The sequence below is a fragment of the Penicillium manginii genome, assembly GCF_028828005.1.
Source record: "Penicillium manginii strain IBT 31320 chromosome Unknown utg000002l:1.0-5564898.0:1.0-5567710.0, whole genome shotgun sequence".
Taxonomy (NCBI): domain Eukaryota; kingdom Fungi; phylum Ascomycota; class Eurotiomycetes; order Eurotiales; family Aspergillaceae; genus Penicillium; species Penicillium manginii.
In genome coordinates, this window is record NW_026643103.1 from 844994 (window position 1) to 858625 (window position 13632).

Genomic DNA, 13632 nt, shown 5'->3' on the forward strand with positions numbered 1-13632 from the left:
ACAACAGCAATACTGGGAGTACTACTACTTCCACTAACTGTTCAACGCGGCGTTCTCACACCGGGCTCTCACCGCAGATCTTGATGTCGTGTTTTCACGCTGTGTCTTCACTGGGTTCACATCTCAATTTGCCTCGACTACGCCCTCATTTTCTACCTCCAACCAGGAGAACAGGGTCCTCTCCAGCACTAGTAATACTAGTATGAGTACCTAATAGTGGATAGTGGAGCTCTGGAGTTAGGATTAAGAGCTGCCCAGCGAGGCAAAGCCAACTTGAATGCACCAACCTTGGAGCTTGGAGTTTCATGCCGACTAGTACTACTATACACGCAACTTAGATTAATCGGTAAATGACCTCGGAAATAAGGCGTAACACGTCTTCACAGCACGCATGTTTGGTGTTTCGGGCAGTGCGGGCTCCCGTTTATGCTGACCCTGCATGATTTTCAGCATGTCGATGAATGTGCACTCTCACACTGAACCTTGGAATTATTGTTGACCTCGGGAGCGGCGGGCTAGCCAAGCCGGATACCCGCACGAGGCTGCAGGTGATATCTCATGCTCGAAAGTAATTGGCGGAGGAGAGAAACCAAGTCTCTGCACCTTGACAAACAGGGGCGCTCCGCTGATCCAAAGAAGCTATAGCCATGTCGATCTTCAATTGCCGTTGAGACAGCCTGATGTACGTACAGTGTCCAGCATCCACACCTCAGTCACCTGACATCCTCTCTTTCTCTTCTACATAGACAAGACATAAAATGCATGCTTCTATTTATCTCCATATCTGATACTACTCCTAAGCACAGTACTGAGTAGATAGCGGGATAAGCGGTCCGCCAGGGAGCTGTTCGGCTGGCGCAAAGACGGGATATCCAACTCTGTGAAGGCATAATTCAAATCGTCAGACTGAAACTCAACAAATTGTTGCGAAATTGTTTCTCTATTGGACCACCGATCGAGACAGGTAGTATCCTGAGAGCCGCATAGCGTAATTATACTTCTCGTGCAACCCTCTGGAGGCGGAACTTATTCACCGAAAGCCCGATAGCAAATGACAGACCAGGACGCAGCCGTAACACAAACCCCTGTCTAGTTCTACTTATAGTCTTGCGTTGGCACTGCGGGGCTGTCTGGGAGGTTTTTTTTTCCTCTTAAGAGATCAAACCCCCCGTCAATTTACCCAACTACAACTTCACCGACAGAGTAATCTATTCACTTGAAAACATGGCATCGAACGGCATCACGAACGCGTATATCTCAGACGAGACGCCCGCGACCAAAGTTGCCAATGGCCATACCCCCGAAAACTGGATGCCTTGCGCAGATCAGCCTGTGTATAGCCGACGCAAGCTTCGGATCGCTTGTATCGGGGCTGGGTTTTCTGGCTTGACATTAGCACACAAAGTTGATCATGAGTTGAAACTTAGTGACGTGATCGACCTGGTAATTTATGAGAAGAACTCTTCGGTTGGTGGAACTTGGTTTGAGAACACTTATCCAGGCGTAGCGTGGCATGTCAACCTCTCCCTTTGGCTATCACAATTCATGGTGGCTTGCTAATGGACAACAGTGATGTTCCTTCTCGTACGATACAATCTTCTGCGACTATTGATTAATCTCTAATGCTGATCCAGACGCGTACACTTTCCTGTTCGAGCCCAACCCCAACTGGTCGAAGTTTTATTCCCCGGGACCCGAAATCTTTGAATACATTCAAAAAACAACAAAGAAGTGGAATTTGGACAGGAAGGTTCAGTTCAACTCCCGTGTCAAAGAAACTGTTTGGGATGATGCTTTGGGGAAGTGGAAAATCGAAGTCGAACAGGCGGGGTCGGTAAAGTATGACGAAGTCGATATATTGGTTAACGCAGCAGGATTTCTCAAGTAAGATCAATTTCCGGAACGAGGATACCATTTCGACGATGGTAAAACTTGACTGACGAATTATCATGGGCTCACAGTAAGAGAAGTTGGCCAGACATCGAGGGTCTGTGTAGTTTCAAGGGCAAGCTTCTTCACACTTCACATTGGTAGGTAGTATACAAGACACGAAAACATTTCGTCAGCAATAACCACCTTCACAGGGATAACAACTATGACTGGACCGAAAAAAACATCGCCGTGATTGGAAACGGCTCATCAGGCGTCCAATGTGTGACAGCTGTACAACCCAAGGCCAAGAAGCTTGTTAATTTCGTTCGTAACCCAACATGGATTTCTGTCAACTTTTGCGCAGACAAAACGCCCAATGGTCTCAATTTTGCCTATACGGAAGAGGAGAAGACGTCACTTGCAGAGGACCCCGCTGCGCATTTTCAGCTTCGTAGAGAGCTGGAAGCCAGGTATGTCATTCTCGCTAGCCGAAACATTCGGATTATATGAACTAATGGCACCCGCCCGGCGTGCTCAGTGTGAACGGCTACTTTTATGCGATGTACAAAGATCATCCGGCACAGGTGGGGGTAGAAACTCTCAGTCGGCAACAGATGGAGGCGAAGGCGAAAGGAATCAAGGACCCTGAAGTCGTTTCAAAATTGCTTGCTCTCGATTGGAAACCTGGTTGCCGTCGTCTGACGCCCGGCGAAGGCTATATAGAGGCTTTCTCGAATCCAAATGCGACATTGAGCTTTGACCCCATCGAGAAAATTACTGAAGATGGGATTCAGACCAAGAATGGAAAAAACCACCAATTTGATATGATTGTCTGTGCTACTGGATTTGACACGAGCTTCATTCCTTCCTGGAATTTGGTTGGTCGTGGTGGAGCAATGTTAGATGAACGATGGAAGACCAACCCGGAAGCGTTCTTCTCTGTTCAAGTTGACACCATGCCGAACTACTTTATTTTCAACGGTCCTAACGCAGTGGTCTCTCATGGCTCGCTACTAACGCAGGTATCGTGGACCTGTGACTACATTTTGCGATGGGCCAAAAAGATTGCCACCGAAGATATTAAGTATGCTGCGCTCTCATCCCGCCAGTCTCTTTGGTGTATTCTAATACTATTCGAAAATTGTAGGTCAATTGATGTTAAGAGAGAATCTATGGATGACTACAATGTCTATGCCCAGGAGTTCTTGAAGCGCATGGTCTGGTCCGATGGGTGTCGATCATGGTACAAAAATGGGAAAGCGTCTGGCCAGATCACAGCCGTCTACCCAGGCTCCACATTACATTTTAAAGATTGCCTCGAAAACATCGGTGGAGAGCATTTCAACATCCAGTATCGATCCAAGAATAGTTTCCACTTTTTAGGAAACGGCGAGAGTATGCATGATAAAAATGGCCAAGGCGATCTGGCATACTACATGGATGAGATGGGTTTTTGATTTGCGATGGCTGTCTGATCGAAATGAGGAACTGTAATTCCAACCTTGAGTCATAGTTACTTTTCAAACCTTGGAATAAATAAATAAATTGCACTCGCACTGTCATTCGTCGTTGCTGACGTGGGATTCCATTGAAATAGGCATCCACCAAGTCCGAGTGGAGCGCCCGTACTAGTACAACTCGGCAACGCGGCTGCGGGGAATCCCGCCGGATATTTAACCGCCCGACTGATTTGTGATCGGCGGGGTATATTACATCTAACAGGCCTCGAAAATGAAAGTACCCCCGTCTTCCAAAATCGACCTCTGGCAAAGTCAATCTACTGCAATAATGGCGGTTCACGTGGTCTCAAAGTTGGATATTAGCCAACATGCTGTTCTGGTCCCTGCACCTGCGGACTCGCAAGAACTCGCACCGTCCAGCGTGCGTGTCAAGACACAATTAATCACCCTGTCATCGAATAACCTAACATATGCGAAAATGGGTGGTGTGCTACGATGGTGGGACACATACCCGGTCTCTGCCTGTCCAGCCCCCTACAACGACGCATCCAAATGGGGGATCGTTCCAGCGTGGGGGTTTGCCTTAATCGAAGAGAGCAACATCCCCGAATTAGCCCCGGGAACGCTCCTCCATGGATACTGGCCCACATCCGCCTCGTCAACAGACTTAAAACTGCAAGCAACTGCACCGAGTGGACACTGGGTTGAAATAAGTGAGCACCGCCAGAAGCTCATGCCTTTATACAATCTCTACAAAGTGCAACCAACATCGCTATCAGCCGAGAAGATCGCAGCTCCCACTATTGGAGATGAACTGAATCAGCTCGGTTGGTCGGCTGTTCTCCAGGGGCAAGCTGGTTACTACCTAAGCGAGTACGTTTTCTCACCCCGAAAAGGCATCGAGCCCATCCACCCACTCGGAAACGCGGCGGGTCTCCCCTGGACGAAGGATGATGCGGACGTATCGAAATCCGTGGTGGTTAGTCTGGCGCCGTCAGGAAAGACTGGGCGATCATTTGCCTACTTCTTTGAGCAAAAACCGAAGGAATTGGCGCCTCTTGGCTTTTTGCAGGTCACATCGGCGGTTGAGGGTCTTTCGCGGGCCACGGAGTCCGCTGCGCCGGAGTTTCCTTCCAAGGCTATTGGATATAACAACATTTCGGACCCTGCATCAATCGAGTGGATTCGAAACTTCAGGCCCTCAAAGATCGTTGTGCTTGACTTTGGTGCACGGGAGGGCGCTCTGGACGGCTTAATTGATGGTATCAAGCAGGACGCATTGCTGGCAAATAGTAAGATTGTTCTTGTGCAAATCGGTGGTCCGCAGAAGGTATGGTTTCAATTATTCAAACTTGCTCTCGAATTTACGCTAATGAATTACCTAGCAAATGACACCCGAGGAGAGGGCCGCATTGATGGCGAAAAGAGCCCAGCAGGACCTTGGCTGGGTTCAATATAATACTTCAGGAGTCATTGACACCGTTGTTGCCGTTCGCGGCCCAGATGTTTTATATCAGGAATTAGCCCAAGAGTGGGAAAGATTGCTGAGAATGCGCCATCTGGCCTTCCCTGATTTGGAAATCGTCTGGAAAGAGGGAGTCTCTGGTGTTGATGGTATTGAGGGAGGATGGGATCTCCTTAACAATGGAAAGGTTGGGGCGAGTGAGGCTCTTGTGTATCGAGTGCAGGGTACTCAGTCTTGAGGATCTAAGAATATGATAGAATATCCCGCCCGGAATACACTCTGTGACTACAGGAATATAAGTAGAGTGGGGTAACAAGTATCAAGTATCAAGTAGAAAAGTTGGAAAGTAGAAAAAGTCGAAGTGGAGATGGCATTAGGTTCCCCTGGGTCTAAACCCTTTTGGGCCAGATTGGAGCCTGTTGGTAAGCAGGCAGCAACATGTGACACCTGACCATTCAGGCCGTATTTTCTTTGTTTCACTCCCGGCTTGACTTTTAAAGAGCTGCTGATCGAAGCTGAACTTTTATCTTTCCTCTCCCTCTCCTCATATTCATTTTCTTCCCTTTTTCCTCTACCTCTCTTCATTTATCCCCCATCTTTAATCGACCCCCTCAATGCGGGCCTGAATCACATCCTCGAGCCATCGCCATCCCTCTTCATCCCCCACTACATACACTTTTTACCTTTGATCAACAGATCTTCAAAAGCAAAGGTTTTTTTTTTTTATTTCACATTCGACATCATGGCACCTCGCTCGTTCAAGCCGTTGGTTATCGCGGTCAGCGGAACATTCCCAGGGTACAAGCAAGGTACACGGCCCCCACTTGACCTCGTATCCACGTGGAAATGTGGAGATGATGAGGCTGACATTTCCTTTCAACAGCCGATCTAAAGGGGTTTATCACCGAGCAAGGAGCCTCTTTCAGCACCTCGGTATCTGCCGAGTGCACGCACCTGGTGACAAATGAGAAAGACGTCGAGAAGAACAGCAACAAATGTGAGTACCCGCTTTGTCCGATCGCTTGCTTGCCTGAATATGGCTCCCTTTTTGAAAATCAGTACTGATCTCCCCCAGACCAAGCTGCTTGCGACTCCGACAAGTGTCAAGTTGTGTCCCTCGACTGGCTGATCGACTCAATTGATAGCAAGAAGCCACTACCCGAGAAGAAATACCTCCTGGGTCAGAAAGCCACCTCTCAGCCAACCCAAGATTCCCAGTCCGCCCAGTCACCCCCCAAGAAAAACGACAAGGCGAAAAACGGAGATGGTGCAAAGGCTGCCGCGGTGAAGACAAAGACCGTGAAGAAGGAGCCGGAAGAAGAGACCGGCGACGCAGTCAAGAAAACCAGCAAGAAGCGCGCGATCAAGCAGGACGACGACGATGCCGACGACTCGAGTAAGAAGCAGAAAGACTCGCAAAAGGCCGGGTTCAAGTCGCTCAATGTTCCGGTCGAATTGGGGGCAATTAACGCATTGGTGAAGGCTAATATCAAGACGCGTGAGTGATGTTCCTCCTTTAAAGCACAATCTGAATTCTGGCTGACATTGAACAGCCGCGAGTGTGTTGATCGATGATGATGGTGTTATATGGGACGCCACACTAAACCAAACCGTCGCCGCCGCAAACAACAACAAGTTCTACCGCATCCAAGTGATTGCTACGGGTACAGGAAAAAACGTTGCCTACCATACTTGGAGTCGTTGGGGACGTGTCGGCGAGAACGGCCAGTCGGCTCTAGCACTTGGCCCCAGTTCGAAAGCCGCAATCAGCCTGTTCGAGAAGAAGTTCAAAGAAAAGTCCGGTCTCAAGTGGGAAAATCGAGTTGATACCCCCAAGGATGGCAAGTACACCTTTATCGAGAAGAATTATGAAGAGGACGACGATGAGCCCAAGGCGAAAAATGGCAAGAATGGGAAAGTGAAGAAGGAGCCTAGCGAGGACACCCCTCCCGTGGAGAGCAAACTGGACAAGCCTTTGCAAAACTTGATGTCCTTCATCTTCAACCAGGACCATATCACAAATGCTCTGCGGGCAATGGATTACGATGCCGAAAAGCTTCCGCTGGGCAAGCTCAGCGAACGCACTCTCAAGAACGGATTCTCCATTCTCAAAGAGCTCTCGGAGCTGATGCTTGATCATAGCCTGGCGGAATCCAAGTATGGCACCACTTTCCTCCGCGCGGCTGAAACCCTCAGCAACCGATATTTCACAACGATTCCTCATGTGTTCGGCCGCAATCGTCCGCCCATTCTGTCCACCGGACCCCAGATCAAGAAGGAGGTTGAGTTGATCGAGGCTTTGACGGACATGGATGTCGCGAACGAGATTATGAACGAGGCCATGGAGATGGACGAGGTCAATCAGCTCGATCAACAGTTTAAGGGACTGGGATTGAAAGAAATGAGTCAACGTGAGTAAAACCCGCTGCATATCTTACAAAGCAAAGCTGACCATCGCAGTGGACCACAAATCCGAAGAATTCGCCGAGCTGTCGAATTACTTGAAGAACTCGTCCGGAACGACGCACTGCATCAACTACGATGTGAGTAGACTACAAAGCCTTCCCGTGCTACCAATACTCATCCCTAATCATCTCCCAGATCATCGACATCTTCCGAATTGAACGAAACGGCGAAGAAGAGCGCTTCACCTCCTCCGAATACGCAAAGCTCAAGACCCAAAACCGCCGCCTACTATGGCATGGCAGCCGCTCCACAAACTTCGGTGGTATCCTCAGTCAAGGTCTCCGCATCGCACCCCCCGAGGCCCCCGTGAACGGATACATGTTCGGAAAGGGAGTCTACCTCGCCGACACCTCAACCAAGTCTGCCAACTACTGCTGCTCATACAACAGTGCAGGAATGGGACTCCTCTTGCTCTGTGACGCGGAGCTTGGAGAACCAATGCACGAACTCTACAACTCGGACTACCAAGCCGGCGAACGGGCGAAGGAATTCGGCAAAATCGCGACTCTTGGTCAGGGTCGGACTATCCCCGGTGGCTGGAAGGATGCTGGCTCATTCAATAAAGATCTGGGCGGTGTCCAGATCCCGGATGTTTCCTGTCCCCGGGGCAATGATAACAAAGCCAGTCTTCAGTACAATGAGTACATCGTTTACGATGTTGCTCAGATTCGTCAGAGATATCTTTTCTATGTTAAGATGTGATCTGATGGATCAGTTTCTTGATTTTGCTTTCCGTGGAAGAACAGAGGCGTTCGGGGATTTATGGGTTATCTTGATGCACGGCGACGGTGTTCACGGTCTTGCTTCTAGCCGGCATATCTTTAAAATTCTGGCGATTCATCTCGGGGGGATTTTCTTTCTAGCTTCCATAGCTAATCCCAACAAGTTTTGTTGAATTCTTATCGTATTATTTCACGGCACAGGTGCCATGATTTTAAATCAGATCGTCCATCAGCCAGTAGTCTTAACCATTGAGAGACAGTTTTTGGAGCGATCCTACATGGACACCCCCTCCGTCCTATTTAGGAAAGGCCCTCTATGTGTATTACCATAGAGGGTGGCCAGTCCTAATCAAAATGTTACAAATTCATTTCATCCTCGTTCTAGTTCTCCCAGGGTGGAGATATTTCAATCTTTAGCCACCCCAAAATTGCTCTAGAAACACTCACTCAATGCAACAGGCAGTCAAGAACAGTACCGAAAGCAAAGGTCCATTTTATGAACCAATAATCCTTTTCGGCACACTATTACCTGTCGAGAGCCTGTCGAATCCAAGTAATACAATCAACCCACTCTGCTGGTACCTGCGTCTTCTGCGGTAGAATAGACAGCACGAGTCGTTTCCCTGCATCTTGGATGGCCCAAAGCTCCGAGCTTAAATGCAAGCAGAGACCGTAAAACATGAGCAAAACACGAGCCATCCAGTCTCCACTCCTTAGCATGTCGATATATTCATCGCTGACTTCTAACACCCACACCATTTCCCCCGCGCGTACCGGCCAGTCGCGGATGGCTTTTTCGACCAGGTTATACGTAGAATTGAGGACTTCCTTTTGCATATGGTTGGAGTTTTCCAATTCGGATTTCACCTCGCCCAATTTTTCGAGAACTTCGCTATAAGGTAGTATCAGTTTTTGTCGATGTTCTCTTACGTCGATCTTACTTACCCATGTAACGGTCTCGGAGTAAAATGATATCTAGAAGCTGTTAGTTAATCGCCATCCGACATACCCAAAGGAATTGAAATACAAGGGGGATAGTGAGAACTTACTTCTCAGGAGGCTCCGAATGATCGAAAGGCTCATTGCCAAATCGCCACTCCGTCAATAAGGGATGATTCAAAGCCGCCTCTGACCGACGAATAAGAAACCGCGTACCCCTGAGTATCGTCCGTTTCTCCAAGATATCATCCAACTGATCCCGTTGATTTTTCTCAAGTGACATATTTGAATACGCGGTCGCAGTGATAAGAATGCAAATGGAGGAGATAACACAAGCATCCTGATCCAGCGAATCCGAGACCGATAATCGTTCCCGTGACGTCGTTAGAGCCGCAGTGTGATAATCCAAAGCCGAATCGATATACGTTTGCGATTCCGCAGGATCACTCGTACCGGACGCGATGTGCAGAGCTGCGATTGCGAGAACGCTATCCATGACAAAATCGTGAGAAGTCGCCAGGTTTGGGACGACGGTTTGCAATAGGTAATAGTCGCGGCTATTCCGCGTAAGGGTGCGACTTGTGCGCGTCACGAAGTGGTGAAAAAGCCTTATCTCATACAGCCTAGTACGATGAGCCGAGGTAGATACTGTTCTCGGGACATTTCTCTCATTTCTGCTAGCTTGGGGTTTGGACTGGAAGGTGGTTGCAAATGGAGATGGGGATGGAGATTGCCGGCTCATGGGGCTAGGACGAGTGGCCGGTGGGCAAGAAGTTCGTGGTTGAGATTGAAGGCTACATATCAGCTCTCGCTTCGTGCATAGGCCACATGTTGGTTGTTGCTCGTCACACTTTTCGATTTGTTAGGTCCGTGACTTCTGCTTGTATCTTGAGCGGCGCGAATACCTTCTGGTGACTTTTTTTACATTCCAAACAGCCGTTGCGGGATTTGGTGTGCGACCGTCGCGGTGGCATTTCTTATTGCCTGCTATCAATTAGCTTGACGGCTAGTTATATTGCTGTGGATGGGCCACCGCTCACTTTATTTAATGGTTTAGTGCATGGTTCAGTTAGGTACCTATGCGAAAGTCGCGTGTTCATAACTTGAACGCGTGACCGCCTCGCCAAGAACCTTCACACTACAAAGTCTACGGCGCGGCAATTCACCAGGTTTCTGCCAGAGTTTATCAAGAATATCCTAGCCATCGATGCAAGCTTTGCTACCTAAACAAATCGCTCAACCCTACTTGTTTACGGAACTGGGTATTTAACTCGGTAGGATACTGGGTAGGATGAAGGGAAGATGCTGGGGCGCATAACGTTTACCAACTCTAATACCCCAACTGACATACTAATACCAACCAAGTAACTACTTTCTGATCGTGATTGTAGGTCTTCTCAAGCTATTTACAAAATATACCAGTAGTAGTATTTTGTACCCAAAGGACGCACCAGTAATTTTGGGACGCTTCCAACCTACCATAAACACTGGGTCGATCGCCGCTGTGGAGCACCGTACGAAGTCTCTTCTCTGTTTGTTTGACAAGAATGCACGTCAAGTGAAAACTAGATGATTTCCAATTTGAAAAATTACTATCTCCAGAGTCACAAAATATAAAAATAAGTTGAGATTCCAGCTTGAGTCGGTGACGTTCTTCGCAGCCTGGGGTCGCAGGCCCCAGCTCAGCTAAGTCAGCCCGCACCTGCCCATGTGAAACCCTAAATGGCTTCATCTGACCTCATGCCCTCTGACCTCTGTCCGTATCGCAGTATCCACATTCATCTGGTCTCTGTCCGTAAGGTAGGTTCGGTCCCATACCTCCAGTAGTAATCATCAATCACGATTCTCAAATACCAATATCAAACCTTCGCCAACTCTTTGTTAACTGGCATGGTCTTTGGACCGCCGTTCTCAGTCCTGAAGACCTCCGTTCTCAGTCCTGGATCCCTTTTTTACAGTTTTATCATTATAAATGAAATGTGTAGGTTTGGGCTCCACTGGTACCTCCAGGATTCGTAACTGTCACGGATGCAGGGCCTGGAAGCCCTGTGATAGGGACCGTTGCCGTGATGGTAGTATCGTTGAGGATAGTGAAAGTTGCCGGTAGGAGACCGAAGAACACAGTAGTTGCGCTCAGGAAGCCTGTCCCTGTGAGAGTTATATTGCCACCACCGATGATTGATCCGCTAGTCGGCGATATGTCAGTCAGAGTCGGCGGAGGGATGTATTGGAAGAGAGCACCATTGCTGACACTAGCAGCCGTGGAGACCTTCACAGATACAGCTCCTGCGGCCTGCGCGGGGGCCACTGCCGTAACCAGGTTATCTTGGGATTGTCAGGTCAACTCAGGATCTCAGTGTCTTAGGAACCCATAGTGCCAGGGTTTCGGGAATTCGGAAATACCCACCAGAAATAACAATAACAGTTGCCGACGGTACAGAACCGAATAGTACAGCATTTGCCCCAAATAGTCCTGCACCCGCAATTGAGACAACCGTACCTCCAGCGAGAGGGCCGAGTGCTGGGCTAATCGAGGTCACGGCGGCTGTCGGTTGGAAACTGAATGACAGCGAGCTACTGGTGCCACCAGGAGTGGTAATGGTGACTGGAACTGTGCCCACAGGGTGAGCTGGGGCCTGCACCGTGACCAATGTGTCCCCAGTGACCGTAATCGTGCCTTGTGCTGGTGTTGATCCAAAAAGTACGCTGCTAGTTCCCGTGAGACCTGTGCCCGTAATCGCTATCGACGCCCCGCCAGTAATCACCCCAGCGCTGGGGAAAATTGTGCTTGGGCTTGGAGGTGCGAGGTACGTGTATGGGGACCCGGAACTGGTTCCTGACAGCGTGGTGACTGTAACTGGCACTGCTCCAACTGCTAGCCCCGGAGGGACTGTTACGTTAATCGCAGAAGGACTGAGGACTGTGAAAAAGAGAGCTGGAATAGCTCCGAACAGAATGGTTATTGCGCCGTTCAAATTTGTCCCTTGCACCGTGATTGTGCCGCCACCGGACAAGGGGCCTGAGGACGGTGTCAAAGAGACAATCGTAGGCACCGGCGGTGCGGTGTATGTGTACGTAGGGCCAGAGGGACTGGAACCACCTGGGCCAGAAACAATGACAGCCGCATCACCACCGCCAGATGGCCCGGCAGGGACCGTTGCAGTGATACTCGTATCCGACAGGACGGTAAAAGAGGCTAGGTTGGCGCCAAAGGCGACAGAAGTGGCATACGTAAAGCCCGAACCAGAGATACTCGTGCTATTCCCACCAGCGGTGGGACCAGTACTGGGGGTGATAGAAGTGGTTTGGGGGACATTCAACGTCGTATAGGTGTACGGTAGAGTCCCACTCGTTCCAAGCGAGTTTGTTACACTCACGGTAGTAGAGCCTGCTGCCCCCGTGGGTGCGACTGCGGCAACTTGAGTATCACTCAGCACAGCAAAGCTCTTCGCATTAATTATTCCGAAGCTGACGGCAGTGGTGAAAGAAAGACCGGAACCAGTTAGATACACGACATTGGAGCCCGATACAGGCCCATTGACCGGGTTCAAGCTGGTGATAGTTGGCAAAGTTTCGACGACATAGTTGAAGAAGGCCGGTTGAGTAGAGCTACCCGCACTCGTAGTGACGACGATTTGAGCACTACCCACACTATTTGCAGGACTCGTGACGGAAATAGTAGTGGAGGTGCTTGAAGCAACTGTCGCATTCGTACCGCCAAAGGTTACGGCAGTAGGGCTTAGAAGATTGGTACCTGGGGTTATTTTTGAGTAGTGGTCTCTTGGTGAAGACTCGAAACTTACCAACGATCGTTACAGCCGTGCCGCCTGTAATTGGACCCGACGCTGGAACCACTTGGGAGATTGTAGGAAGATCCATGGTGATGAAAAGACCTCAGAATTCAAGTAAACGTTTGAAGTTTAAAATTAGTGGAAGCTATGCCAGACCAAGGGGGAGCATATATAATACATGGTAGAGTTGCCCTCGGGGACTTGGAGGAAATATGTTGATTGAAACTTGAACTTGAATTGTCCAAGGTTGGAAAGTGATTCAAAACTCATGTCCAGGTCATTAGCTAAATCACGCCATAGATGCAACAGTTGCATATCAGATGCTGGATGATCAGAATATTGACTCTCACTCATCCATGCTATTGCCATCCACAAGCTGTTCGAATCTACCGCAGCATATTCATTGATTGGAGAGCATGCTCAATGAAACCCACCTTTCTGTGATGGTCGTTGTTTTCAGAAAACTTGTAGCAAATGATAGAGTCATGATTCATTCGCCTGGTTCCATCCTTGCATGAGTATTAACCGATCGGGTGATATATGGATGATCCTACTCCCCGGAATATCAGGACCACGATCAAGGTTCTGGGGTATGCTGTCCCATGTAATTTCTCGCCGGGGTGTGGTCGCTCATCAGGACGATGTTTTCATTTCCGCTTACAATATGCGCATCGGTCATACCCCAGAAATAATCAGATGCGGTCATGAGACTTGAAGCAGTCCGCTCTTCTTCCAAAGAAAGAAGGTGCCTGATCGTTGTCTTCGTGTGACGTTTCACAAAGGCGAGGTATAGGATTGCTCCAGCTGTGGGACGGCCCGGGAACTCAACCCTAATTCACGCAACGTGACCGCCATACGCCAATCATATAGGATAGTTTTGGGGTATCCACTTCTAGGTCAAGCTCTATTATTGGTCA

The 13632-nt window shown here is 49.0% G+C and overlaps 5 protein-coding genes across 5 annotated transcripts; 3 read left to right on the forward strand and 2 right to left on the reverse strand.

Annotated features, from left to right (window-relative positions):
- Nucleotides 1-1224: 1224 nt before the first annotated feature.
- Nucleotides 1225-3329, forward strand: N7533_001607 (flavin-containing monooxygenase; the record flags this gene model as incomplete). Its single annotated transcript, XM_057098257.1, has 7 exons — nucleotides 1225-1508; nucleotides 1571-1584; nucleotides 1635-1884; nucleotides 1962-2030; nucleotides 2085-2342; nucleotides 2411-2956; nucleotides 3020-3329. The coding sequence occupies 7 exons, from the start codon at nucleotides 1225-1227 to the stop codon at nucleotides 3327-3329; spliced, it is 1731 nt and encodes a 576-aa protein (XP_056963393.1).
- Nucleotides 3330-3660: 331 nt separating this feature from the next.
- On the forward strand, nucleotides 3661-5035 carry N7533_001608 (DUF2855 family protein; the record flags this gene model as incomplete). Its single annotated transcript, XM_057098258.1, has 2 exons — nucleotides 3661-4662; nucleotides 4733-5035. 2 exons carry the CDS (start codon nucleotides 3661-3663, stop codon nucleotides 5033-5035), a joined length of 1305 nt encoding a protein of 434 aa, XP_056963394.1.
- A 504-nt stretch (nucleotides 5036-5539) lies between these two features.
- Nucleotides 5540-7965, forward strand: N7533_001609 (uncharacterized protein; the record flags this gene model as incomplete). The annotated part of the gene is made up of 6 exons (XM_057098259.1): nucleotides 5540-5606; nucleotides 5681-5794; nucleotides 5873-6295; nucleotides 6351-7208; nucleotides 7258-7340; nucleotides 7399-7965. The coding sequence occupies 6 exons, from the start codon at nucleotides 5540-5542 to the stop codon at nucleotides 7963-7965; spliced, it is 2112 nt and encodes a 703-aa protein (XP_056963395.1).
- A 545-nt stretch (nucleotides 7966-8510) lies between these two features.
- N7533_001610 (uncharacterized protein) lies at nucleotides 8511-9420 on the reverse strand (the record flags this gene model as incomplete). The annotated part of the gene is made up of 3 exons (XM_057098260.1): nucleotides 8511-8877; nucleotides 8931-8960; nucleotides 9035-9420. 3 exons carry the CDS (start codon nucleotides 9418-9420, stop codon nucleotides 8511-8513), a joined length of 783 nt encoding a protein of 260 aa, XP_056963396.1.
- A 1470-nt stretch (nucleotides 9421-10890) lies between these two features.
- N7533_001611 (beta strand repeat-containing protein) lies at nucleotides 10891-12803 on the reverse strand (the record flags this gene model as incomplete). Its single annotated transcript, XM_057098261.1, has 3 exons — nucleotides 10891-11249; nucleotides 11332-12678; nucleotides 12728-12803. 3 exons carry the CDS (start codon nucleotides 12801-12803, stop codon nucleotides 10891-10893), a joined length of 1782 nt encoding a protein of 593 aa, XP_056963397.1.
- Between the last annotated feature and the right edge of the window lie 829 nt (nucleotides 12804-13632).